Source organism: Schistocerca piceifrons, chromosome 1 (genome assembly GCF_021461385.2).
Source record: "Schistocerca piceifrons isolate TAMUIC-IGC-003096 chromosome 1, iqSchPice1.1, whole genome shotgun sequence".
NCBI classification, from domain to species: Eukaryota; Metazoa; Arthropoda; class Insecta; order Orthoptera; family Acrididae; genus Schistocerca; species Schistocerca piceifrons.
This window is the reverse complement of record NC_060138.1, coordinates 484,897,946-484,924,114: the sequence shown is the minus strand read 5'-3', so window position 1 is coordinate 484,924,114 and position 26,169 is coordinate 484,897,946. Positions and strand designations below refer to the sequence as shown.

General features: G+C 40.9%; 1 protein-coding gene across 1 annotated transcript in view; it reads right to left on the bottom strand.

The window, feature by feature from the left end:
• LOC124740341 (potassium voltage-gated channel subfamily H member 8) overlaps window positions 1-26,169 on the bottom strand; it is a 612,019-nt gene that overhangs the window by 263,135 nt on the left and 322,715 nt on the right. The window contains exon 6 of the mRNA XM_047248622.1: window positions 3,668-3,896. Coding sequence (XP_047104578.1) covers window positions 3,668-3,896 — 229 coding nt within the window. The remainder of the gene's footprint in view (window positions 1-3,667; window positions 3,897-26,169) is intronic.

Below are 26,169 nucleotides of genomic sequence, written 5' to 3'. Positions count from 1 at the left end.
ATCGACTACAAAAAACACTAGAGGTGCTGCTAAAACGTTCCAAGCCTGCACAAGTCGGCTATCTCTTGGAATGCCAATTATTTGTCAACCGTAAATCCACGATTCTGTAGAGAATCGAGGTTCTGTACATAAGACAGCTTCAAACGTATAGATTACTCTACAAAGGAGTTCATGTGTTAAATATTTGACTTGAAGCATGTATAGGAGAAAAAATTTAGAAAAGGTTTAAAATTGCTTTTGAAGCTCGTTGGTAGTCGCTAAGTGCTCTCATTTTCAAACGCTAGATGAATATACTCTGGTAATCTGCGCTCAGTTTTAAGCAAAAGCCAGTTTTTCTACGCATTTTAATGTTTATGATATCGTATTTTCTGAACCATGTTTCGTAAAATATTATAATTTTGCAAGTACATTCAATCAACTATGTGGAAAATGTCTGGAGAATGTGTTTTTGGATTGGTTTCATCTTGAAAGAACAAAATTTTGTCATATTTCTACCCACACGTGTACAGCTGAAGTTGTAGCATTATCATCACTTTTTATTTTTTTATTATTTATTATGTTCATTATTATGTTTCTAATTGTTTAGCAGTAATTGTGTAAGAATAATGGCTGAAAGTTTTCTGAACGAATGTAGTTTGAATGACGAAGCAATTAATAGTTGCGAGAGCAGAATACCATGTTTTCTATAATAGATTTCCTTTCATATAAATGGCAATTGCATCAACTTGAATTAGAAATCCTCCACAACTATTTCACAATAAGATAACACTTGTGAAAGATTATCACTGTTGTGATTGTGTGCTATACCTTGTTTTGTATCTTATACGTAAAAAAGTGGTGTCGACGCGTGAATGTATGTGAATGTGGTTTCATAGCTCTACGAGGCTCCTTGTTGCATACATGTGATATCAGTTCAAGAGTACGTATTCTTTTAAGAATGTCATACACTATCCTTCCCTTGTAACCACATGAGAGATTATTTTTAATTCTCTAATAAATCGGAATATGCACAAGAAAAACCTTTGCAGTATTTAACTTATATTTTCGATGTTTTTTGTACTGTGTTTACTCGTGCATCATGAAAGCAAATATCGCGGCAAAGATACTCATAGAACGTCCAGTTATAGTGTTCCAGATAGTGATTCCTAGTTCGAAAATATGCAGTTACTCTGCAAATGGTGAAAATTAAGGCACAGATATTTAACGCACCTGTATACAACAAATAGGTTGCTATACATGGTGGAAGATTTAACCTCGTATGAGCCCCGTGTTCACTAGCTGGGAACGAGATGAAAACTTGATGAACCATAGACTATCAGACTGGTTAACACGTTATATATGACCAATTTCTTCTGAGTGGACATCACAGCCTTAATATATCTGAAGAAAGTTGAGTGTTCCACAGGACTGTACTTTCAGATTGGAGGGGAGGGTATTGTACCTTGGAATACTTTTCAGACATTCGCCTCCAGCCAGCGTTCTAACAGAATATGAGGGTACTATTAGCGATTCATTTGTTTTCAGGCCACTGTATTTTCCAAGGTATTACACACAGAAATATGACTGAGAAATGAATAGAGCCGTAAACTCACCGAGGTTTCATTGTGCCTACCAAGTGCCGTTACGAGTGCAGTACCTTGACAAAATGGTGACAAAGCAAGAACAGTGTTTTCGATCTGCGAGCTAATATTCAGCGACGAAACAACCTCCCACTTATCTAGAAAGGTTAATTGTCACAACGTGGCAATGTGGGGCACTGAAAATTCTCAAATTTTGTCGAATAAATGAGATTCGCCGAAGGTTAATGTTTTCTGTGCAACGCGGTCGAAACTGTGTGGGAAAGTTTCCTTCTGTGAGAAGAATGTGACGGTTCCTTCTTACCTTGATATGTCGGACTTGTGGTTGTGTCCACAGCTGACTGTTGAGTCCAAGAATTTCATCTTCCAACAGGACAGAGCATCCCCCCCCTTCCCGCCTCATTCTCCCACCCCCTTTAGAGCATCGAGTCTCCTTCCTACCGAAACGGCGAACTTCAGCGTCGCTGGATTGATTCTAGTGGTGAAGGCGATGTTGTTGTGTTCATTTGGGCATCCCAGGTCACGTAACGTAACGCCTTGAACCTTTCCCTACATTAAAGACCGTGTTAACATACATGCACTGCCAACAATATTGGAACAGCTCAGAGAAAGCATCAGTGCTGCTACGAAGGCGCTACATGAAGAATGGAACGAACTTGATTACCACTCGGACATATGTCCGTAGGGACACTCAATGATAATTTGTTGCAAAATGCAAACTTTATGAGTTTAGGGCTATATTCATGCATCAGGCATAAATGTATGTGTAATACTTTGGAAAATATATAGCACTGAAAACTAGTGAATCTTTTATAATGGCCCTGTATTTTCTTATTCCATTTTGAAATGACAGCATTCTCTTTGTGTGTGTTGCAGTTTTTTTATGAAATTGAAAAAGCTACTCCGAAATAACGAATTTTTTTCCAAATGAGAAAAACTTTTCCAGAATACCTCTTTGTCGCGTACCTAGGAACAAATATTCTACACAAATTTGAAAGTGTTGCATTTGGGAAACTTTATTTGGAAATATAACGTGTTCCACGGTAAAGAGACCTTCAATTTCAAGGTTTAAAATGGTGTGCAACTAACAAATTATTGCTTAACTAGTATTAAAAATATACTTAACATTACTCATGAAGCTCTGTAATCGAAGAACTAATAATATCCTCAAATAGCTTTAATATATTAGCAGCACTGAAATATGTAAAATTTGAACTTAAAAATGAACTTCGCCCGTAGGACCTGATGAGCCTTCCGGCACTGACCGACCACCTTGTCATCCTCAGTCAATGGCGTCATTGGCTGCAGTATGGAAAGTCGTAGGATCACAACTGTTGTAAGTTTCTTGATGAGAAGCCGCTACTACGCGATCAAGTAACTCCTGAATTGGCATCACGTTGCCGAGTGCACCCTGTCCCAGACATCCCATCAATGAAAAATTACTGGAATTACCAGGAATCGAACACGGGTCCTCCACATGTCAGACAGCTCTGCCACCCAATCAGCCACGTAGGCAGATACTTAAACATGTAGAAGTCATAATATTTACAAGCACGAAAAACGACGTAATCACATGTACAGTAACAGCAAAAGCAGCAGAAAATGCTGGTAACTACTTATAGTAGTCCCCAGTAAGCATTTCTTCGTATGATACTAAAATCGGTCATTGGATTGTAACACCGGCCAGGAATCATCATGTGTTCCTAGGATGCTGTCTTCGAGGTGCAGCACTGTTATCTACTGCTACGCTCTGCTAGTATCGAATGTGTCTCATTTTCAAGTGCATCTATAACAGATGTAGATAAGTTATTCAGATCAAACAAAAATTTCGTGCCACGCGTGAATAGCATGGTCGTCAAAGTGCATGATCTCGCAATGAATTGCCACCAACCACATTTGTTTATGGTTCTGCAACACGTGACAGACGCTAGAAACTAGTAGTGCACAATAAGGGACAATTTAAAAATACAGCTCCCTCTCAATGCATGTGGCTGATACATGAAACTGAATTGAAATATAAATTATAATCTGTTGGACTATGCTAAACATTGAGAATTCAGATTAAGGAGGAGGCACTTCGGACTACTCACCAATGATGAAGAGCGCCTCGACGACGACGTCACTGACCATGGAGGGTCGGTCCGGATTGACGAAGCTGGCGTTGTACGGTACGACGACAGCGACGTAGAAGGTGGCGATGAGAATGAGCCAGTCCCAGCAGCTCTTGAAGACGCCGTAATGGGAGAGTATGAAGCGCGACTTCTTGAGCGCCGCCGTCTTGTACTCGGGCAGCGGGGCCGCCGTCGGCTGCAGCAGCGTCTGCACACCAATGCACTCTGCTGCACCTCGCTGCCAGCGTCCAGCAGGGCCTCAAGGCAACCCACACCACACCACAACACACCACAGCACATCACAGACTACTACACGCTACTAGCCACCCACACAAAACAAGCAACTGCCACTACAATCACAGACAATGTGAAGTGTGTCGTACTAGTCCATTAGTAATGCGTCAACTGGGAAAACATTCCACGATGAGGAAAAAGACAGAGGTCTTAGGGTGATCTGCCACACAGTTTGACCCTGTCAGCAACCTAATACGCAATAGTAATTTAAAAATGAAACATTCATTGTTTCTTCTTTCCCTTTATTTTTACAAAAGCCCAGTGAATAAAGAAGTATTACGGTTTCCTTGCTTTATAGTTCCAGAGCAAAGACTGAGAAACTGATGGCGTGCAACGTTCATACTAACACTAAAATTAAACTCCGCCCGAACGGGTCATGAAGGTCCAGCAGTAGCGACCGGCCGCCGTGTCATCCTCAGCCCACGGGCGTCACTAGATGCGAACGTGGAGGGTCATGTGGTCAGCACACCACACTCCCGGCCGTATGTCAGTTTACGAGACCGAAGCCACTACTTCTCAGTCAAGTAGCTCCTACGTTTGCCTCACAAGGGCTGATTGCACCTCGCTTGCCAACAGCCCTCAGCAGACCGGATGGTCACCGATCCAAGCGATAGCCCAGCCCGACAGCGCTTATCTTCGGTGATCTGATGGGAACTGATGTTGCCACTGCGGCAAGACCGTTGGCTCATACTGACACTAGGGTACAGCAAAATAAGCCAACATTTCTGTCTTAGAGAACTGAGGACAATTTTATTGTCAGCTTTACTGAAGCAAGAGTAAATGAGATGACTTATTTATGTGAGAGGAATGTGTTCGCGTTTCGCTGACTACATATGTCCTTAGAATTTTTTTGAGAGAAGCTTCTGATAATATGGGAAACATTTAATTTTCGTTAGTGATGGTAACATTAGAGCTCCTTCTCCCATCGGGCCATAATTTAATCGAATGCCTGATCTTGTCACACAGGCTATGTATTTCTCGCAAGGATGCCATCCCTCCTTCTGAAATCGAAAATAAATTTTGCTAGAATTCTTAGAAATTATTTCAATATTGTAATCGTCTTCATACGAGGCACTTACACTCGAAAAATCGTAAAATAAAAGCTATGGGGTCACAACTCAATCCATATGTTTCGTACTTTATGTTGTTGGGTGTTTCCTGTACAGATTAGCATTGGTTTCTTTCGCGTACAGCCAAATTTTTGTCGCCATAGCCGAAAAATGTAGTTCATCCACAGTTTGAGTATGATGAACAAGAAGAGATAAATAAGAAATAAGTTTGGACACGAAGACTACTGTTTTAGGAAATAGGGATGTGATGAAGAGCAAAAGAATGGATGTACCTATCCTGAGAAGTTTCTTATATTTTTTGCCAACTTTATTCACATAAACTAGGACAAACAATAATTCCTTACAATGGCAGGGTGCTCACATAATTCGAAATAATCTAGATTCGGGCAGTTCAACCGCTTATCATCAGAATTTAAGATACTTTAATTTATATCCCAATGGTATACTTGATTAATATTGACAAGACAATGTGAATTAAAGCGTTCACATGTACTCCCATAGAGAAATTTCTCGTTATAAATCTTGCGTATTCCGCTTATACGAGGGAATGTCAGTAAGTAAAGGAACTTCTTTCCACTCCATAGGTTGACGACAGCATCGTCTCAGATATAACATTCCTTGCCTACACGTTTACTATTGTGTGTTAGCTATGTTCGTTCAGGGAATATTTCTGTTCCTAGTTGTTTCAGAGCAGTTTATAATAAGTGGCCCATTGTCCAATAACGAATGAGGAGAGTACTTCTTTTCCAGTGAACTGAGGGGACTAAAGCTGCGGTCATTAATCGGAAACTACAGCTGCAGAACCGTAATAGCTGTATTACTGAAAGGAAAATCAACCACTAGATAAAATGTTTTAAAAATGACATACATATGTCTGTGATGAAAAGATTAAAGTCCAAAACGGACAGGAAAATCGAAACACCTCCGCAAATGATTCGTGATGATCGTTGTGCAAGAAGTGATGTCATTGCTCATGAGTTGAAAGTTTATCACGATTCAGAATTTGCAGACGTTCATGAAGCTCTAAATTACTGCAAAGTTTGTACTCGTTGGTTATCACGTCCACTGACTGACTAACATAGATAGGAGCGATTGGTAGTATCGAAAACAAATTTAAGACATTTTTAAGAGCAAAAAGAAGTTTCTCAGTGAAATGGAACAGATTGTGAGACGTAGGTTCATCACTACGAACACAGGGCAAGCTGCGGACCATGGTGTGGAAACATCTACCGTTACCTGCAGAAAAAAGTTCAAAAGCAAAGCTACTGCAGGAAAGGCGATGGCGACAGTGTTCCGGGATATTAACGGTCGACTGTTGATCCTTTACACTCGCAAAGATGAAACAATGACTAGTGATGACTGTGAGAGACTGCGAAATCTAAGATCCAAAGTCAAAGCGAAAAAGCTAGGCGACGTTCTGCTTCAATATCGTACCGTCGCTCACACAGCTGGGAAAACATTCCAGTTTATTCAAAACATTGGTTCTGAGCTGCTGGAAGACCCAGTTATGACTCAGCTACAAGTAAATTTCAGCCTTTCGCCGACGAAGGAGCACCTGCCTGAATCCAAATTTTCGTTGAATGACGTGGTTGTGGAATCAGTGCAAGAATGGTAATGCATTGTGCAACAAAACTCTTCCAGGACGGAGTTAGAAAGTATGACGAGAGATGGACCAAGTGCGTAGTGGCTGCAGGAGATTGTTGTTGTTGTTGTTGTTGTGGCCCTGAGACTGGTTTGATGTAGCTATCCATGCTACTCTATCCTGTGCAAGCTTCTTCATCTCCCAGTACCTACTGCAACCTACATCCTTCTGAATCTGCTTAGTGTATTCATCTCTTGGTCTCCCTCTACGATTTTTACCCCCCACGCTGCCCTCCAATGCTAAATTTGTGATCCCTTGATGCCTCAGAACATGTTCTACCAATCGGTCCCTTCTTCTTGTCAAGTTGTGCCACAAACTCCTCTTCTCCCCAATTCTATTCAATACCTCCTCATTAGTTATGTGATTTACCCATCTAATCTTCAGCATTCTTCTGTAGCACCACATTTCGGAAGCTTCTATTCTCTTCTTGTCCAAACTATTTATCGTCCACGTTTCACTTCCATTCATGACTACCTTCCATACAAATACTTTCAGAAACGACTTCCTGACACTTAAATCAATACTCGATGTTAGCAAATTTCTCTTCATCAGAAACGCTTTCCTTGCCATTGCCAGTCAACATTTTATATCCTCTATACTTCGACCATCATCAGTTATTTTGCTCCCCAAATAGCAAAATTCCTTTACTACTTTAAGTGTCTCATTTCCTAATCTATCACCCGACTTAATTCGACTACATTCCATTATCCTCGTTTTGCTTTTGTTGATGTTCATCTTATGCCCTCCTTTCAAGACACTGTCCATTCCTTTCAACTACAGGAGATTATACAGAGAAATAATGTTACTTGCAATGTTGTTTCCCCACTACAAATATTCTTTTTTAAAAATGCATTTACTTTTTGAATTGCTCTCGTTCTAGCGATGTAATTTTTTCCCAGTTGTATATACGGGAGCTTGCTATAGCTCGGTTGAGAAAGAAGTAGAATTAAAAACTAATAATAGTTAGGCATTCTACAAGGATAAAATATGACATGGAATTTAACGCGGCAAAAACTTAGGTCTTCTACTCATAACAAGACAAGATGAAACAAACATTTAACCATCTTCATAGACGAAGCCAATTTTTATGTACCCATTAAATCAAGTTCGACGCGTAGGTTGATAAAGTGGTAGTAAAAGCAACAATATAACATAATATTATGAGAAATGGTCATGAGGGCAAATTCACCGGTTGTGAGGTTTGGAGCCAGTTTGAAGCAGCAAAAAATTTAAGGCCTTTTTTCATTTTCTTTGTAGGAAGAAACTTGAATGTAGATACTATGTAAAGGACAATTTCATACAGAATAGAAAGTTCATGGCATACGAACCAGACCCTGGCCTGCGAGGGTGGTACTAATATCTGGGTATGGTCTCAGAGACAAATATCTAGGCTGTTGAGAGAAATTAGAGTCGGCGAAGGAAACTCAAACGTCATCAACACGAGAGACTGTGTATAAGAGTTAACGCTGCTTGCCTACATAAAATGGACGTGGGACAAACAGCGATCAGTGCCAACGGGGGGATGAGAGGACACCGAAAGTTGATGTTGATTAAGTTCTGAATTTTTGTGGTAACTCCGGTTCTGGAGACCGTAAAGGTAGCGTAAGAGACAGCTGTTACAGTACAGAATCGTAGCTTTCGAATTCTTGCAAAAAATATTGCATGTTTATACAAATCACGTCAAACGAGGGCAAGGAAGAGATGAGATGCGACGACGAAGCCATCGAAGATACTCTTGTAGCTAATTCTAGAGAACTGCATGCAGGATAAGATTGTGAAATCTAGGAACAATTGATAGTGGTGAAATATCATCAATTAAAAAACCTTTTTTACCTTCCATTACGTTGTAGGAAGTAGCCGTTTGCGTCTATGATTCAGGAAAACAAGAGGCAGAATATAGCAGTAAAACGATAACGTCTATTATTTAGTGTGATATGGTGTTACATAGTTCACTACAATTTAGGCAAGCATATATTAGAAGAGTTCTTTATGATTACTAATATAGGAAGAAAAGACAAGCGCAACGCATACAAAGATATTTAACAAGCCCCAAGACCCTTGTAAAAATAAAATTAGTTCAATACGAATTTTGTAAAGACGGGTAACCCATCACTGATGTGAACGTCGCTACCACTTAGTAAACAGAAGAATTTATATTGTCGTATGAAACATTCTTGATATCGTGTATGTGCCCAAAATAAGTGATATTTCTGATTGCTGATTTAGTAAATGTGGCAAAAATATCACTGGCCTTTGTGCATAATGCACGGACTGATGCTCGTCAGCAGATCTCTTCTGCTAACGACGAACGAACGAATGAAGATAGCTTGATACAAAAATGCTTCTATATGGCACCTTCGCATTCCAAGTAGTCATTGCCACACGATAAAAAAAACATAACCTGCAAAAGTAAAACAGAAAAAGATGTAGAAAAGAGTACTCGTGGCCTATTCTCAGAATATCCAGAAATAACTTTATGGTATGAACTCAAATGTTTCACGACATATAAGAAAAATTCGTAAGTAATCAGTCTTTTTCCTAATTCGTCCCTAAATGTAATTCGGAAAACTTGTGACAGAAGTCATGTCACAAAAGTTTGGTAACGACAGGTGTAAAACTAAGAATTCTGATGTGTGAAATGTGACTACGACGGCTATCCCAGTCAGCGGTCAGATTCACTAAATGATACTTTTTTGTTTTCCATTTACTTCCTGAGCTAGTCACAAACAAACTGGCCCCCCTCGAATTTATTATGTTTCTCCTGATGCGAATTCCGACAAATTACGATCTGAATTTTGGGCCGTGTCCTTTAAAGCAGGTGTGTGGTTTCTAACTGTGCAAAATGTAAGATCCATCGTCAATTGCCCATTACCTCTCAGGGACATACCTTGATCCACCGAGTCCAGGTAAAGGTACTCATAACGGCTCTTGTTAAAATAATGAAACTAAGATTATTACTGATGGTAGGAGTTCATGATGACCTGCTTTAAATATCGACCAAGAAACATGGCCTTAATTGCTTTGCTTATGATTGTACTGCAGTGAATTCGCACAAGTTACGATTCCGATTACGAGGTACGTCCTTTAAAGTATGGATGTGTTTTCTTATTGTGCAAAGTACAAGACTGATCGTCACTCATTCATTGTTTATCAGTGACATATCTTTTTAGCGAGTGCAGCTAGTGGTTTCTTAGCGGCTCTCTCCAAAATAATGAAACTAAGCTTATTATTCGTCTAGTAGTAGTTCATGAAGATCCGCATTTAACTTCCACATGAATCCCACATTTTCACGTCTTAAGCATGATAATGGTTGTGTTTCAAACGTCCGTCGTGTAAAGTGCTCGATCCATTGACTATATAAAAGAATCAAAGTCGGCGAAGACTTGAGAGCATTTCACTGTGTATGATAAGTGTCAGTGATTTTTCGAAGTGAATGTTGTTCAGAATCATGTGTTGTTCCGCACAGCCACTAATTTTCAATGAAAGTTTGAACATAAGACGTTCGTCTACGGCGAGTAAAATTGATTCTTTATGCTATATTTCTAAGATAATGAATTGCATGTCAAAAATTGTCCTTGGAGTTTAAGTACTCTGGTAAATGCAGCAGTGCTTCATCATAAATCAGAGCACGGTAGGGGAAACCTGTCTATCAAGGACAGAGCGCAACAGCCAGTTGCAGTACTGACGCTGTGCCATAGTAACTGAATTGGTGGGTCACTGAACCATGGGTCCGCTTTGGGTCTGTCTTCAGCTCTATGAGATGTTAGTGGCATACCAGTATGAAACACTATATGGAGCAGCGACTATCTACCAAGGCCGCTCCTCACTCGTCTCCTAGGACTAAAAGCAGATACGTCACCTGCGAAAGTCCGACGAACGGGTCAGACTGTATGCGGCTGTCGGATCCTGTCCTCGTGGTTCTACATCTACATCTACATATATACTTCGCTATCCACCAAGCGGTGTGTGGTGGAGGGCACAATTGGCGCCAGTCATATTTCCTCGCCTCTGTTCCACTTGCGGATCGCGCGAGGGAGACACGACTGTCTGAACGCCTCAGTACGAGCTCTAATTTCTCTTATCTTTGCGCGATTTGAAAGTTGGTGGTAATAATATGTGCTCTACATCCTCGGCGAAGATCGGATTTCGGAATTTAGTGAGCACCCCCTTCCGTTTAGCGCGTCGTCTATCTGCAAGTGTGTCCCTATTCAAACTTTCTGTGAGATTTGTAACGCTCTCGCGATGGCTACACAGTGCTCGGCACAGCTTGCGACATCCGTGAAACACTCTGTGTTGTACTGATTTGTGTGCATAGTCAGTTTAACGGGTACGAGAAAAAGGTGAGCAATAAAAAAGGTGTCGGGGGGGGGGGGGGGGGGGCTAGACCCCAGAGCGCATTTTCATCAACCAACAACTCAGACTGGGTGGTGAGCCACAGTCGACAACCACCTCGACGGAATCTACTGCGGGTGATACGATGACACACAGACTGTCGAAGGCGTTGTTGACTAGAAAGGTGAGGGTTCGGGTAACTTGTGATTACTATTAGACGTGGTCGTGTAGATCCCAAGCTCCGAATTTGAGAAGCCCTCAGATCTGGACTGAAACAGCTGTTGAACCTTGGGGGGATCTTGTAAAACTCTTATAGCCGAGGAAGACAGTGCTGTATGAGGACTGCTGGCACGTGGAAGTTCTTGGAAGGCACTGCGTGAAAGGATATTGGAAATAATGGACTGAGCAAATTCAGGGAAACGAAGATTCGTGTCCTTAGCAACTTGCATGAGCTTGGATTGTTGACTTTTGGGGAGCAAAACTGGCCATGTTCCCTGTAGGAGGTAAAGTACATGGAGCGAAAGGTTATTTACAGCACGTACAGAAACTAAACTGCGGTTGCGATAGTTGAAAGTCATGAAAGGAAGACAGTTGTTGAGAAGGCGGTGATTTTGTAGTCTCTCCCCGACGTTATTCAGCCTGTACATTGAGTAAGCAGTAGAGACAAGGACTTGTATGAGGAGTTGAATGGATGAGATAGAATCTTGATAAGAGTACTTTGATGGACACGTATCACCCAGTGTAAAAACAAGTCTAATGGAATGTAATCGAATTAAATCAGGCGATGCGGATGGACTAGATTAGGAAATGAGACACTAAAAGTAACTGATGAATTTCGCTATTTTGGCCGCAAAATAACTGACGATGGTGAAAGTAGAGAGGATATGAAATGCGGACTGGCAATAACAAGAAAAACGTTTGTGAAAAAGAGAAACTTCCTTACGTCTAATATAACTTGATGTATCAGGAAGTCATTTTTGAATGTACGTGGACTGCGGCCTTGTCCAGAAGTGAAACATGGACAATAAACAGCCCAAACAAGAAGCTTCTGAAATGTGGTGGTACGAAGAATGTTGAAACTTAGATGGACAAATCGAGTAACTGATGAGGAGGTACTGGTTAGAACTAGGGTGAAACAAAATTTGAGGAATTCATTGATAGGACTCATCCAGGAATCGTCAATTTGTAGTGAATGGAAGGGTATTTGTGTGTGAGGGAGGGTTGGGGGGGCGAGTGGTTGGTGATAAAAATTTTAGAGGGAGACCAAGGCTTGAATACAGTCAGCACGTTCAAATGGATGTTGGCTCCAGTTGTTACGCAGAACTGGAAAGGCTTGCACAGTTTAGCGTAGCGTGGAGAGCAGCATCAAATTAGTCTTAGCAATGAATGACTGCAACAATAACAACAAAAACAACAACAATACCTTTGCAGGAATCATTCTAGCATTTACCATATTTAGGAGAACCACGGACTCTAGGTGGTCAGGCAATGGTTTGAATCATCGTTCTTCCGATTTCGATACCAGCGTTTCTGGCGAAATGAGGGAGCTCGGGCAATGCCTTCAGGCCACGGGGCAACTCCGACTATTATGCGCTCGAACTTTGCTACAGGAACTTTGGGTAAATATTACTAACACGAACCTCAGTAACCCAGCTACGTAAACTAATTTTTATTTAGGGGCAATTTATCTGACCACTTTGTGATCACAGTGCAGGTTAGTGGACATACAATATCAGATGAGATAGGTAAGGATTATCATCAGTGTGGAGGAAGAATAAGACTACATAGAATTAAAAACGCATCATATGGTTTATTACTGAGAAGTATGGAAATTTACTTTGTTGTTCAAGTAAGTTAAAATAACATTATAGCAATCGAAGGAGTCTTAGAGAGAATAATAAGTCCGATTTATTTACTTATTTATTTTTTTAATTCCACAGATTTCATCCAGGTCTATACATCAACATGCTCACATTCTGGTAATGAGACAGACCACTACGACGAACTACACAAGGTGATAAAAGACACACAAACCCACTACATGGTGATGACGGAGGATTTTGATGTGAAAGTAGGGCAAAAACGAGAATATTAATACAGTGAGAATCTTTGGAGATGATAACAGAAATGAGGGAGGTCGCCATGCGTTAGTAGAAACTGCGGAGGAGAACAGTATGTTTAACCTTATCACATTCGAATGGCTCTGAGTACTACGGGACTTAACACCTGAGGTCATCAGTCCCCTAGAACTTAGAACTCCTAAAACCTAACTAACCTAAGGACATCATAAACATCCATGCCCAAAGCAGGATTCGAACCTGCGACCGTAGCGGTCACGCGGTTCCAGACCGAAGCGCCTAGAACCGCTCTGTCACAGCGGCCGGCCTACCACATTCGTCCAAAATGAAATACAAAGTGAAACTGGCAAGTACCCGACATAACCAACCGCGAGATTATTCTGCTTGAAACTTTCGGATGAACTATTGAAGATTCGAGGCAACACTACGCCAGCCGGTCGAGATCTTATTTTAATTCTGAATAGCTCCGAAGGATTGCCGATCAAGTTCACTTTTTCCCTTTTGTTTTGCATTTACGAGGAGTTATCTGATTAACAACTTGTTATCCAGAACTATGTATTTGCGGAGACCAGGGTCAATTTTTGTAAGATTACAACCAGACAATGAAATATGAGTAGAAGTCACAAGGAGTAGGCCGTACGGCTTGCACCTCTTAAGCGCAAATTCACAAACGAATTGTCAAAGGACAAAATATGACCAGGCCATCTCTTATAAGAGTACATCAAAATATGTTCTTATTCCGTTCTTTTGATTTCCTCCGATTACGTTCCGTAAATACCAGCTCATCCCTTTAACAATTTCATACAGTTAACTACGTAGTCTCTCATACCGTTTAGAAACACAGGTAAGACATTAGTTGTAACTTGTGTTGTGTGACGTTGCATTTGTTGTGCATCCCATACACTACGCTCCCCATCTTAAGGAACTCTCCATCTATTATGCGGCAGATCTAATTTTTTAGATGCTTACATTTCGCTTATTAAACCAGACTGAGAAGATTTCTCTGATGCTTTGTGATAGTTACAATTTGCGGTGGCCATTTGCCCGCATCTCCAGCTTTCTGAAGCTCATACTGCATGATTCGCTACGAACGTGAAGGATCCAATGATTTGTGATATTCAGCAAATATGTTGATGGACGTTACTGCTGGTTACTTGTATCCTACAGTCACCGTTATTATTGCCAATATCCTCGTCAAATCTGTTTTTAATTTACTGTTGAAAATTATGGACTTGCAAATTCCTTTTCTGCTCTTGATTGCTTCTCAGTTAAAAATAATGTCGTCTCCACCCAGCAGAATGTTTCGTTTCTCGGCAGTTTGTGACAAATATTTCACGGTGTGTGTGGGAATATGATTGTTAATGGCGTGTTCTCATTCCACACAAACAGACGGTTTTCTTTGTAAATATGACTGCAACGTTTCCTGCATTCCGTTCACAGTCACTCGGTGTATATTGACAAAGTTAATCAAACAGTTGTGGGGTGACAGAAGCAGAGGAGGCAAGTCATTGTATTATACCAGAAAAACGTGCGGGTTGCCGAGTGTTTCGTTGCACAGCTGTCGGAACCGTGGCTCAAAAAATTTCACCTAATTAGGTAAGCTTCGAAATAAATATTTATAAATAACTACTTCCAGTGAGCGTGTACCATTGAATACTAGTCATGTTAATGAATCCCTGTAGTATTGTTCCTTAGTATTAATGCCTCAGAAGATACTGTGGATTTATAATCAAGTTAGGTCTGTGTTTCGTCAAGTGTGAAGATCATTTCGGTCTACACCATACGTTCTTTTTACAATCTTAGTGAAAATGTTCAAAGACTTTATTCGAAACAGCAAAGCTGAGTTGATTTACAGAAGAAAAATATCTCTTGCTGTTCAAGGAAGTTTCCTATTGCTTACGAAGTACGTACACTTTTCATGATCTATCGCCTTTTTCACGCGAACATGAGCTTACAATATTTCTTCTGTAGGTAAGTGTATTATAAGGGGAACAAATAAAACGACCGAAAGGTTGAAAGGGTAGGTGAAAGTGCACGCTCGTTATTAGTTTCTTTTACAGCAGCATCTAATTTCATCTGCCCCCAGGAATTACAGACACTGTAAAATCAAGCTAATACAGAGCGCCAGATTTTCAACTTGCTAAAATCACTCTACCACATTTCATGCATTTTGCGGATAAAAAAAGCTTTACATCTGCTTTTGATAGAGGAGGTTTCTAATTGGTCACATGTTTCCAGGCTCTGACATTGGGGTTGGTCACACATCTAATGTTCTCGTGTTTTAGCTACTACAGGAGAGGGTTTTTTGTTGATGTCGCAAGAGTTAGAAAAAAATCTAAGAAGAAAAAAGAGAGGGTGAGGCACTACAAAAAAATCTGAATAAGTTTTGAAATAAGTTAGTTTACAACAATGAAAAAGTAATGTAATAATAAGTTGTATACCTGAGACATACCTCGATGTTTTGCCGTCAGCTGTTAAAAGAGAACAAATGCGTTGGCAACATCATTCTCACATTAACATTTCTCAAACATCAGATACAAAACAGACTGAAAATATATACAATAAATTCACTTTAAGGGTTTGAGCAAAGAGAATACTGACGTCAAAACACTTCTAGTATTGTGACAGAACTTTATGATATACCCAAAAGTCATGTCTTCCCAGAAGAGCGGAGTCATTGAGAACGACTTCTGTATGACGGAATGTTGAAAATCCATGGAAAGATTACAGGTGTTTCAGTCATCATCCTGTTTCACAACATCTTATTTGAAATTATCGCATTCGCTAATGAAAATAAAGAGTTCTGAAACGGGATATTACGACTCTGAAATAATGTAAGATCATCCTGAAGTAATTTAAGGTCGCCTTTTGTACTTCCTGTTAACTTAGTTCTGGAATTTTCTAGGCGGAAATCAGTAACATTAATGCTGTTATTAGAAAAGATATTCAGTGGCACATTTCACACTTTCCGTCGTTAATAAGACTAAAGAGACAAAAACAACAAAATCTGAAGGCATAAAACTCGGAGATAACTTATTAGTCCAACAGTTGCAGCTTTTATTAATCATTTACTGTTTGAAGTTAACACTATATCTTATTTGTTTAAAGTGATAGCTGATCTTATTAAAAAGTAATGACCCTGCAAACCTGAAACCATCTGGTCTGGTTGGAACTAGGATGGGTGGTGTTACATCACACGAAGTATTTAGGGCTAGAGGTTAAGAGCCATAGTTTGGTCTCAACTGTTTTATGGCTGTACTGTATATCGTTCAGTTTAAATAACTTGGATTATGTTCACCCTGAGGCATTAGATTGGCGACAGGGGACTTCAGCACGATCCCTCCATCCAGCCCCTGAGTTTAGGCTAGGGAATCGCCTGTAACCATCCGGCAGACGTTTTCCTGGTGTGACATTGTAAGTTTTGGTCAGTCCCCCCAGTCTCTGGTCTTTAATCTTTTTGTCTGACCAACGGTAAAACGAATGTACGTAAACCACAGAAACGCAACAAGGCTGTTTGTGATCAGAACACACCTTCAGAGCTCGTTGTGGGAAACCTGTAAGTGTTGACACAAGGTCGGCACAGATGTCCTCTGTGGTTAGTACTGAAAGCAAGGCTGTTTTTGAACTTGACAAATTATAAGTAATCTTGTACAGCATATTTTATTTTTAAGCAAATCTCCCAAAAATTTTTGGGTGAGCACCGAAATTTAACAGTTATTTACACTGATGAGTTCCAACGGTGCCGTATTGTCGGTTAATCAGAAGATTTCCTTGACATTGTCTTTAGGATTAGACTACCAGACGAAGTTACATCATTGGATCCAGAGCTCAATACAAACCTAACGGTACTGCAGCAAATGAAGTACAACCGATGGAATAAGGTTTTCGTCCGCCTTGAGTCCCTATGTGCTAACAGATGGTTCAGGAAATACCCATAGCAGGCAAAGTGGTCCAAAAAATAAAGTCACAAGACGTCAAGGGAAGGAAATTATACTGGGTACCGGACAATGTGGAAATACTGGGAAACGAGTAACATCACACGGGAGCGACGGATACAAGCAAGAAAAGTAATCTACCTTGTCATGCTCCCCCTTAACTACTATTGACTCGTTGCCGAGGAGCAAATGTGTGTCAGCGGTAGTGGGAAAATGTATGGCTGGAGGAAAAATTAAAGTTGGTGAAATTTACACTTTAACCATGGTGATTACCGTTGCAGTTACCACTAAGAACAGGACACAGACACACAGCCGCTTCCTCTGGCGGAAAGGATCCAGTAGTGCTTGTGGCGTAATAGTGTCGGTGCGCCACGTGTTACATGATTTCATTTTGTTTTCTGACAAGAAGACAGCAGTTTTTCTCGACACCTAATCTTCCACTGTGTTACATAACAGTGATACAAATGTGTAAAATGTTTTAAAGTCTGAATTGTTTGCTGGACGCCTGCACAAATTGTTGGGTAGGTTATAGTAACGTACCTCAAAGTAGCTTGTTCATCCTTTATTAGTCAATGATCAAACCAGCCACAATATATATATATATATATATATATATATATATATATATATATATATATAGTTTTACAGTTTTGATTGGAAGTTAATTACGCATTATATAAGGTCCGCCTGGGAAGTTCGTGTATGACCACAAAAATGAAGGACATAAGAGTTACAAACAAAACACTTTTATTAGCTCTCAAAGTCATCACCATTCGCTATAAGACACTTCTGACATGTGTTTTAAACCTGTCCGAAACTGACAGCAAATGGTTCTTGTGGACTCACACGATCACCATGGTCACTTGTTTTGGATATCCACAGTGTCTGCGAATTTTCATGAAGAATAGTATTTATCAGGTTACCTTCCATTCAGAAGGCTGTTGCACGCAGCGACTGGTATATTGACTTCTAAATAATGGATTTCAGCCATCAGTCGTCCTTTTTAAATTTTATTGGCAGATCTAGATTTCAGCTAGAAACTAGCCATCCTCAATGCACTATCATTTTTGATCAATGCATGTAATGCCTGTTGGTCGGGCTTCATCCACAGTTCATAGAATATAGTATTTACCATATACTTTCTTATTTTCAACTCTTATCCTCTCAAAGACGGCCACCGATCATCTGCAAGCGTCCTGTCGCATTCGTCCGTAGTTTTCTGGGATCGTGCGTGTTGATCCGAATGCGGCTCAAACTCGAGACCGTCCTTCTCATCTCTAAAGCGTTTCAACCACTCAGCTACACACTTTTGTTCAGTGCTTCATCACCTTACACTTTCACTAACATTCCACGAGTCTCCGTCTCCATTTCCTCTAATTTGAAGCAGAACGTCGTGTAATGCGTGGCTCCATTTTGCAATGACACAAATACGACGGCTGCTTGCAGGATATCGAAGGCTGTCTTTAGGAGTGAGAGCAGAAGCGTTGAAGGTAAGCAAAGACACTGTAAGCACAATTATTAAGGAACGTTCGCAGACGTTGCGGATATCCAGCAATGCGTGACCACGGAACTTCGAACGATTCCCATAAAAAGCCTTTTCTGAAAGTTTGCAACTTAACTACCGATTTCAGAAGTACGTTGTAGCTAATGGTGATTACTTTGAGGGTCAATAGAGGTATTTTCTTTGTAACCTTGTTTCCTTTATTGGCTGAGGCCATATATCTTAAAATGGTATCCATATTTTTATTGAAGCACTTGCAAAATCCATGTATACAATTGTTAACCAACATTTACTTGTACTCACAGTGGCTGCCTCTTTCCATGTTTTTATTAGCAGTGGCTGCATCTTTCCCTGTTTTTATCAGCAATCAGACAGCCAGGTGTTCAGGAAGCAACTTGTTGCACTATTCAGCTAATTATCGTTTTATTTAGTATTACGTCACACCATATCACCATATCACCACCACCACCAACACCACCACCACCATCATTTAAGTGCGACGAAAAGGCATGACCGTTCTTGCGGATGTGCACGCATTTATGAGTGCTTTTTACTATTCATTTTAAAATGTTGATAAAGCATCCACTATTGTCATTGACGGATTGTCTCTCAAGCCTACAATATGCGTACATGCACCATTGTCCCAAGAAGATACGACGAAAGACTTTATTTTCACATAGTATTAAGTTAATATTCTGCAAGAGTGCTGATAACCATATTGTTGAGCTCCCTAAGAAACCAACCAAATAGGATAATACAACATTCAGTAAATAGTGCCTAGTACGATGCGTTACGCACTTATGATGTACAATGCTATATACAGAATTGCTGGTTCAATCCCGCGTCCGGCCATCCTGATTTAGGTTTTCCGTGATTTCCCTAAATCGCTCCAGGCAAATGCTGGGATGGTTCCTTTGAAAGGGCACGGCCGGCTTCCTTCCCCATCCTTCCCTAATCCTATGAGACCGATAACCTCGCTGTTTGGTCTCTTCCCCCAAACAACCAACCAACCAACAGAATTGCTATTTCGTTAAGGTTACAGTCGATGGATGCAAAAGACTTGCGTCCATAATTTTTATTAATTCTGAAACATCAGTACGAGGTATTTCAATAGCGAACAAAAAGTTTGGACGAATACTACAGTTTAGAGACTCTGACGCCGCCTAGTTTCCGCTTTACCGACTGGAATGTCATCAACATCTGTAAGTGATTTGATTGCTGTTATTGTTGTTGTTGTTGTGATTTTAATACTGAAGACTGGTTGTTGCAGCTCTCCACACAATCTTGTTTAAGCCTCATCATCTCCAAATAACTACTGTAACCCACATCCATTTGAACCTACTTACTCTACACGCTTCTCCATCTGTCTCTGAAATTTTTACCCCTCTCCCACACTTCCCTCCAGTATCAAATGATTCTTTGGTGTCTCAGACTGTATCCTATCAACTGATCCCTTCTTGTAGTCAAGTTATGTCAAAAAATTCATTTCTCCTCATTTTGCTGAGTATCTCCTCACTAGTCACGCGATCTTCCCATCCACTTTCCAGCATTCTTCTTCAGCGGTACATTTACCAAGCTACTGTTCTCTTCTTGTCTAAACTGTTAGCCTGCCGGAGTGACCGTGCGGTTCTAGGCGCTACAGTATGGAACCGAGCGATCGCTACGGTCGCAGGTTCGAATCCTGCCTCGGGCATGGATGTGTGTGATGTGCTGAGGTTAGTTAGCTAAAATTACTTCTAAGTTCTAGGCGACTAATGACCTCAGAAGTTAAGTCGCATATTGCTCAGAACCATTTGAACCAAGCCATTTCTAAACTGTTTATCGTCCACTTCTCACTTTCTTTCATAACCTCTAGACAAATGCATTCAGAAAGGACTTCCTAACACTGAAATCTATACTCGATGTTCACAAATTTTTCTTCCTCAGAAATGATTTCATGCTACTGCCTGCCTACATCTTATATACTTTCTACTTCAGTCATCCTCAGTTATTTTTCTGCCCAAGTAGCGAAATTCGTCAACTATCTTTAATGTCTTATTTCCTAATATAATCCCTTCAGCATCACCTGACTTACTTCGACTACCTGCGTTTGCCTTTCCTTGTTTTGCTTTCGTTAATTTTCATCTTACATCCTCATTTCACGCTATTTTCCATTCGGTTCAACTGCACTTGCACATCCTTTGCGGTCTCTGACATAATTACAATATCATCGGCAAACCTCAAAGTTTTTATTTCTCCTCAGTGAACTTTAATTCCTTCTTTGCATTTTTCCTTAGCTTCTTTTACTGCGTGCTCAACGTACTGATTGAACAACACCGGTGATAGGCTATAACATTGTCACAATCCCTTCTCAACCACTGCTTCCCTTTCAGGCCCTTCTACTCTTATAGCTGCGTCTGGTTCCCGAACACGTTGTATGTAACGTTTCCCTCGCTGTATTTTTACACCTACTGTCTTCAGAATTTCAACGAGTGTATTCCAGTGACGACAGTAAGATGCAGTATTCGTATAACTCCAACTCTCTAACAATGTAGATTATACTGGTAGTAATAAAACATGTGTCACACGTGAGACTCATGTTGTATTGCAAACAAGCAAGTAAAGCCCTCAATGATGTAGTTTTTTAGCCTTCTCCTCCGTATGTGCAAGTAAGTGTTATAATAAAAGGGTATTCAAGATTGAAACCTACCTCTTGTTTCTCTAGAAATCCGAGCCCCTATGCTACTTTCAGCTGTTCTGTGTAGTACTGACCTCATATACAATGAAGAATGTATGTGCAAAAGCAGGAAAGGCAGTTGGGAAAAATCCGTTACAACAAAGGCTGAAATATATACTTCAATATCTTTTTGCCACAGTGGTGTCTGACATTACTGGAAACAAATCTGTGTGTGCCTGTCAGATTATTTCGGAAAACAAAATGGATACATGACACTCTTTGATCTTTTTCTGTTACCTCTGTTCCAGTCATTGCACTTGAGAAATGCGGGCAGTTTGGGACTGAGAAGGTTGTGCACATACAGAATTTTTGTTTGCGCTGTGTTGCAGCAGCTGAACTAACACCGTCAACGTGATAGATGTTCGCTGCCCTGCTATTGGTTACTAAATGCATATTGCATTCGAGAACTACTACAGAGCTTATATAATCAACGATGAATAAGTGGGTGATAAGACGCCAGGCGTCTAGTACCTTCAAAACGGATCATTCCCACGTCACCATTATTATGACACAGGATTTACTATGATGTTCCATAGAATCGGCTGTTTGTAGGTGCTTCTGCAGAATCCCGAGGCTCGTTACATAGCGGTAGTTGCTGTTAAGGAGACTGTTCGATAATGGGGTAGTTGTTGTCTCTGGCACCTCCGGGCCTCCACAGAGGCGCACTTGCCTAATTGCTACAATGTTGAGCTAGCCAATCTCGAATCGCCAGACTGGACGTGCTGACTAGCTGGTTAATGCTCTCAAGGGACCTTAGACCACGCATCAACAAAATCAGCAGCGTTTTTACACTCAGCATACGCTGAAACGAACGAAATATGCACAAATGGTTTTTAGACGATTTCATTGACTGTCTACCGGAAGTTGAAAAACAAAGAGCATAATGTAAGAACGAGCGCAAAAAGGTCAACTATGTGAGAAAGGGAGCAGATGCCTGCTGTAGCTTCAGTGACTGGAAATTTGCACGCAATAGTGAACTCAATGAGTATTATCAGGTTAAGAAGTAGTCTAAAGAACTTGCTAAAAATGAAGTAAACAATGTATGAAGAAAATGATAACAGATGGTCCATATATGTCGTCGTATACACCTCTTTATATGTCTACATCTCGATAGACACAAATTTGTTTGGGAGAAAGAAGAAAGATCATGTCTGTATAGAAGGTGTTCTCTCTCGCTTCATACCCAAAGTGACAACAATTTGTTATAACATCAACATCGAATTATGAGTGTAACATAAACATTTTTGACGAACTTAAACATCTTGCCATTGTTCGGCCAACATAATTTCCCGTTCATTAATAATCATAACTTTCTTATTTCTTGTGGTCACAGGATAATAAATTAATGAATATCACAGTCATGCAACACACAGATTTTTTGCATTTCATTGTCCAAATAGGTTTCGGTTCTAATGAACCATATTAGTCTTTGGTAACCTAAAGTCATGGTGATATTTTTTAAAGCGTATACAATATATCATCAAAAGTATGCGGACACCTGGCTGAAAATAACTTACAAGCTCGTGGCGCCCTCCATCGGTAATGCTGGAATCCAATATGGCGTTGGCCCACCATTAGACTTGACGACAGCTTCCACTATCGCAGGCATACGTTCAATCAGGTTCTGGAATGTTGTTTGGGGAGTGGCAGCCCATTCATGATGAAGTGATGTACTTAAGAGAGGTATCGATGTCGGTCGGTGAGGTCTGGCACGAAGTCGGCTTTCCAAAACATCCCAGAGGTGTTCTGGAGGATTCAGATCAGGACTCTGCGCGGGCCAGACCATTACAGGGATGTTACTGTCGTGTAACCATTCCGCCACAGGCCGTGCAATATGAACAGGTGCTCGATCGTGTTGAAAGATGCAATCGCCATCCCCGAATTGCTATTCAACAGTGGGAAGCAAGAAGGCGCTTAAAACATCAATGCAGGCCTGTGTTGTGATAGTGTCACGCAAAACAACAAGGGGTGCAAGCCCCCTCCATGAGAACACGACCACACCATAACACCACCGACTCCGAATTTTACTGTTGGCACTACACTCGCTGGCAGAAGACGTTCACAAGGCATTCGCCATACCCACACTCTACAATCTGATCGCCATATTGTGTATCGTGATTCGTCACTCCACACAACGTTTCTCCACTGTTCAGTCGTTCAATGTTTACGCTGCTTACATCAATCGAGGCGTCATTTGGCATTTAGCGGCGTGATGTGTGGCTTATGAGCAGCCGCTCGACCATGAAATCCAAGTTTTCTCACCTTCCGCCTAACTGTCATAGCACTTGCAGTGGATCCTGATGCAGTTTGGAATTCCTTTGTGATGGTCTGGATAGATGTCTGCCTATTACACTTTTCGACCCTCCTCAACTGTCGGCAGTCTCTGTCAGTCAACAGACGAGATCAGCCTGTACGATTTTGTGCTGTACGTGTCCCTTCACGTTTCCACTTCACTGTCACATCGGAAACAATTGACCTTGGGATGTTTAGGAGTGTGGAAATCTCGCGTCCAAGTGAGACCCAATCACCTGACCACGTTCAAAGTCCGCGAGTTTCGCGGAGCGCCCCATTCTGCTCTCTCACGATGTCTAATGACTACTGAGGTCGCTGATTTGGAGTTCCTGAAAGCAGGCGGCAGCACAATGCACCTAATATGAAAAACATTTGTTTTTTGGTGTGTCTGGATACTTTTGATCAAATAGTGTGTCTACATCTACATACGTACATACATCTACAACATAATCCTCAAGCCACCTAATGGTGTGTGGCGGAAGGTACTTTCGATACCACTATCTGATCCCTCCAACCCTGTTCCACTCGCGAATAGTATGTGGGAAGAAGGATTGTCGGTAAGCCACTGTATTGGCTCTAATTTCTCGAATTTTCTCCTCGTGGTCCATATGCGAGATGTATGTGGGGGAAGTAAAATGTTGTCCGGCTCCTCCTGAAAAGTGCTGTCCCGAAATCTCACTAGCAAATCTTCCGTGATGCACAACGCCTCTCTTGTAACGTCTGCCACTTGAGTTTGTTTAGCATCTCTGTAACGCTCTCTCGCCAGGTAAACGATCCCGTGACGAAACGCGCCGCTCTTCGTTGGATCCCTATCAGTCCTACCTGATAGGGATCCCAGATAGATAAATAATACTCAAGAATCGGGCGAACAAGCGCCTTATAAGCCACTTCTTTCGTGGATGAGTTACATTTCATTAAGATTCTTCCAATGTATCTGGGTCTGGTGTCTGCTTTTCCCACTATCTGTTTTATATGGTCATTCCACTTAAGGTCGCTCTGGATGGTTACACCTAGATATTTAACGCAGATGCTGTCTCCAGCTGTTCGTCATCAATAGTGTAGTTGTACAGCAGTCGATTTCTTTTCCTAATGTGCAATATGCTACATTGGTTTATGTTCAGGGTCAACTGCCAGGGCGTACACCATTCATCAATTCTCTGCACCTTATGGTGCGTGGCGGAGGGGTACCTTGTACCACTATTAGTAATTTCCTTTCCGTTTCCAGTAGCAAATAGAGCAAGGGAATAAATGATTATCTCCATGTCTTCAAACGATCCTTAATTTCTCTTATTTTCGTTGTCCTTACGTGAAATGTACGCTGGCAGCATGGAAATCGCTCTGCAGTCAGCTTCAAATGCTGGTTCTCTAAGTTTTCTCAATAGTCTTCCACGAAAAGATTGTCGTCTTCCCTCCAGCGTTTCCTGTTTGAGTTTATGAGGCATCTCCGTAACACTAGCGTGTTGGTCGAACATACAGGTAACAAATCTAGCAGCCCGCCTCTGAATTGCTTCAATGTCTTCCTTTAATCCGACCTGGTGGGGTTATCAAACACTCGAGCAGTACCCTGGAATAGTTTGCACTATTCTATACGTGGTACCCTTTGCAGATGAACCACAGATTCCTAAAAGTTTACCAATAAACCCAAGTCGGCAATTCGCCTGTTCTGCTACCGTCCTTTCCTGTTCGTTCCGTTTCATACCACTTAACAAGTTACACATATATATTTTATTGACGTGATTGTGTCATTGTTCTGAAACTATTCTGTAATATCCTACGACAGGCTGCAGTGAGCGTTCATGTGCAAAGAAGAATGCTGGTTTTAGTAACTGTCCCAATTTAGTGCTGCAATGAACGTTATTACAGAATTACGACTAAAAGCTGCAGCTGTAACCTGCCTCAATGTTAAATATTTTCTTTCTCTAAATTGTTTAGGAGTATGCATGATATGTTGATTTCAACCATTACATAGACCATCGTGCTTCCAGTTCGCTATGTAACTGGTATTATGACTGCCCGGTGTGTTAAAGGCTATCTCAATGTAACTCAGGTTTTGCGGCTCTACGTGCACATTTTTGATACTATGAAGCTTATACAGAATTACTCAGTTGCACATCTGGTAGCATTCGTATGCATGCGAAACTGGGTGAGGCATAAATTTATTCCACCATCTTGTTTCTCGCTCGTAAGTGGGCTTCGAATACGAAAAAGTGTGTATGTGTGTGTGTGTGTGTGTGTGTGTGCGTTTAAATGCGTGATTTTCTTACTCCAAAAGTAGAAAGGTGCGTGGGGGAAGGAAATTCCAATAGGACAGTTATTTTCAATATTCGCAGTTTCTAACTGGTTTCACTGCTCTGTGAGGTATATGCGTAGATCAGTTCCTTATCTTCTGCTAATGCGTTTTGACTGCGGAAACAGTCAATATGTGGTACCAGGTATTGTTGAACTTCGGAATCTGGCGCTCTGTTTTCTGAGGATGTGGTTACGAGATTACGATGTTCCATAGACATAAGGTGTTTTCATTTTTCACTGGTGTTCGCTGCTCTGAATATTTTGCTTTCAAATGTATGTAAGTCTTTTTTCCTTTTGTACTGATTTATATTTGTGGCATTTTACTGGCACGC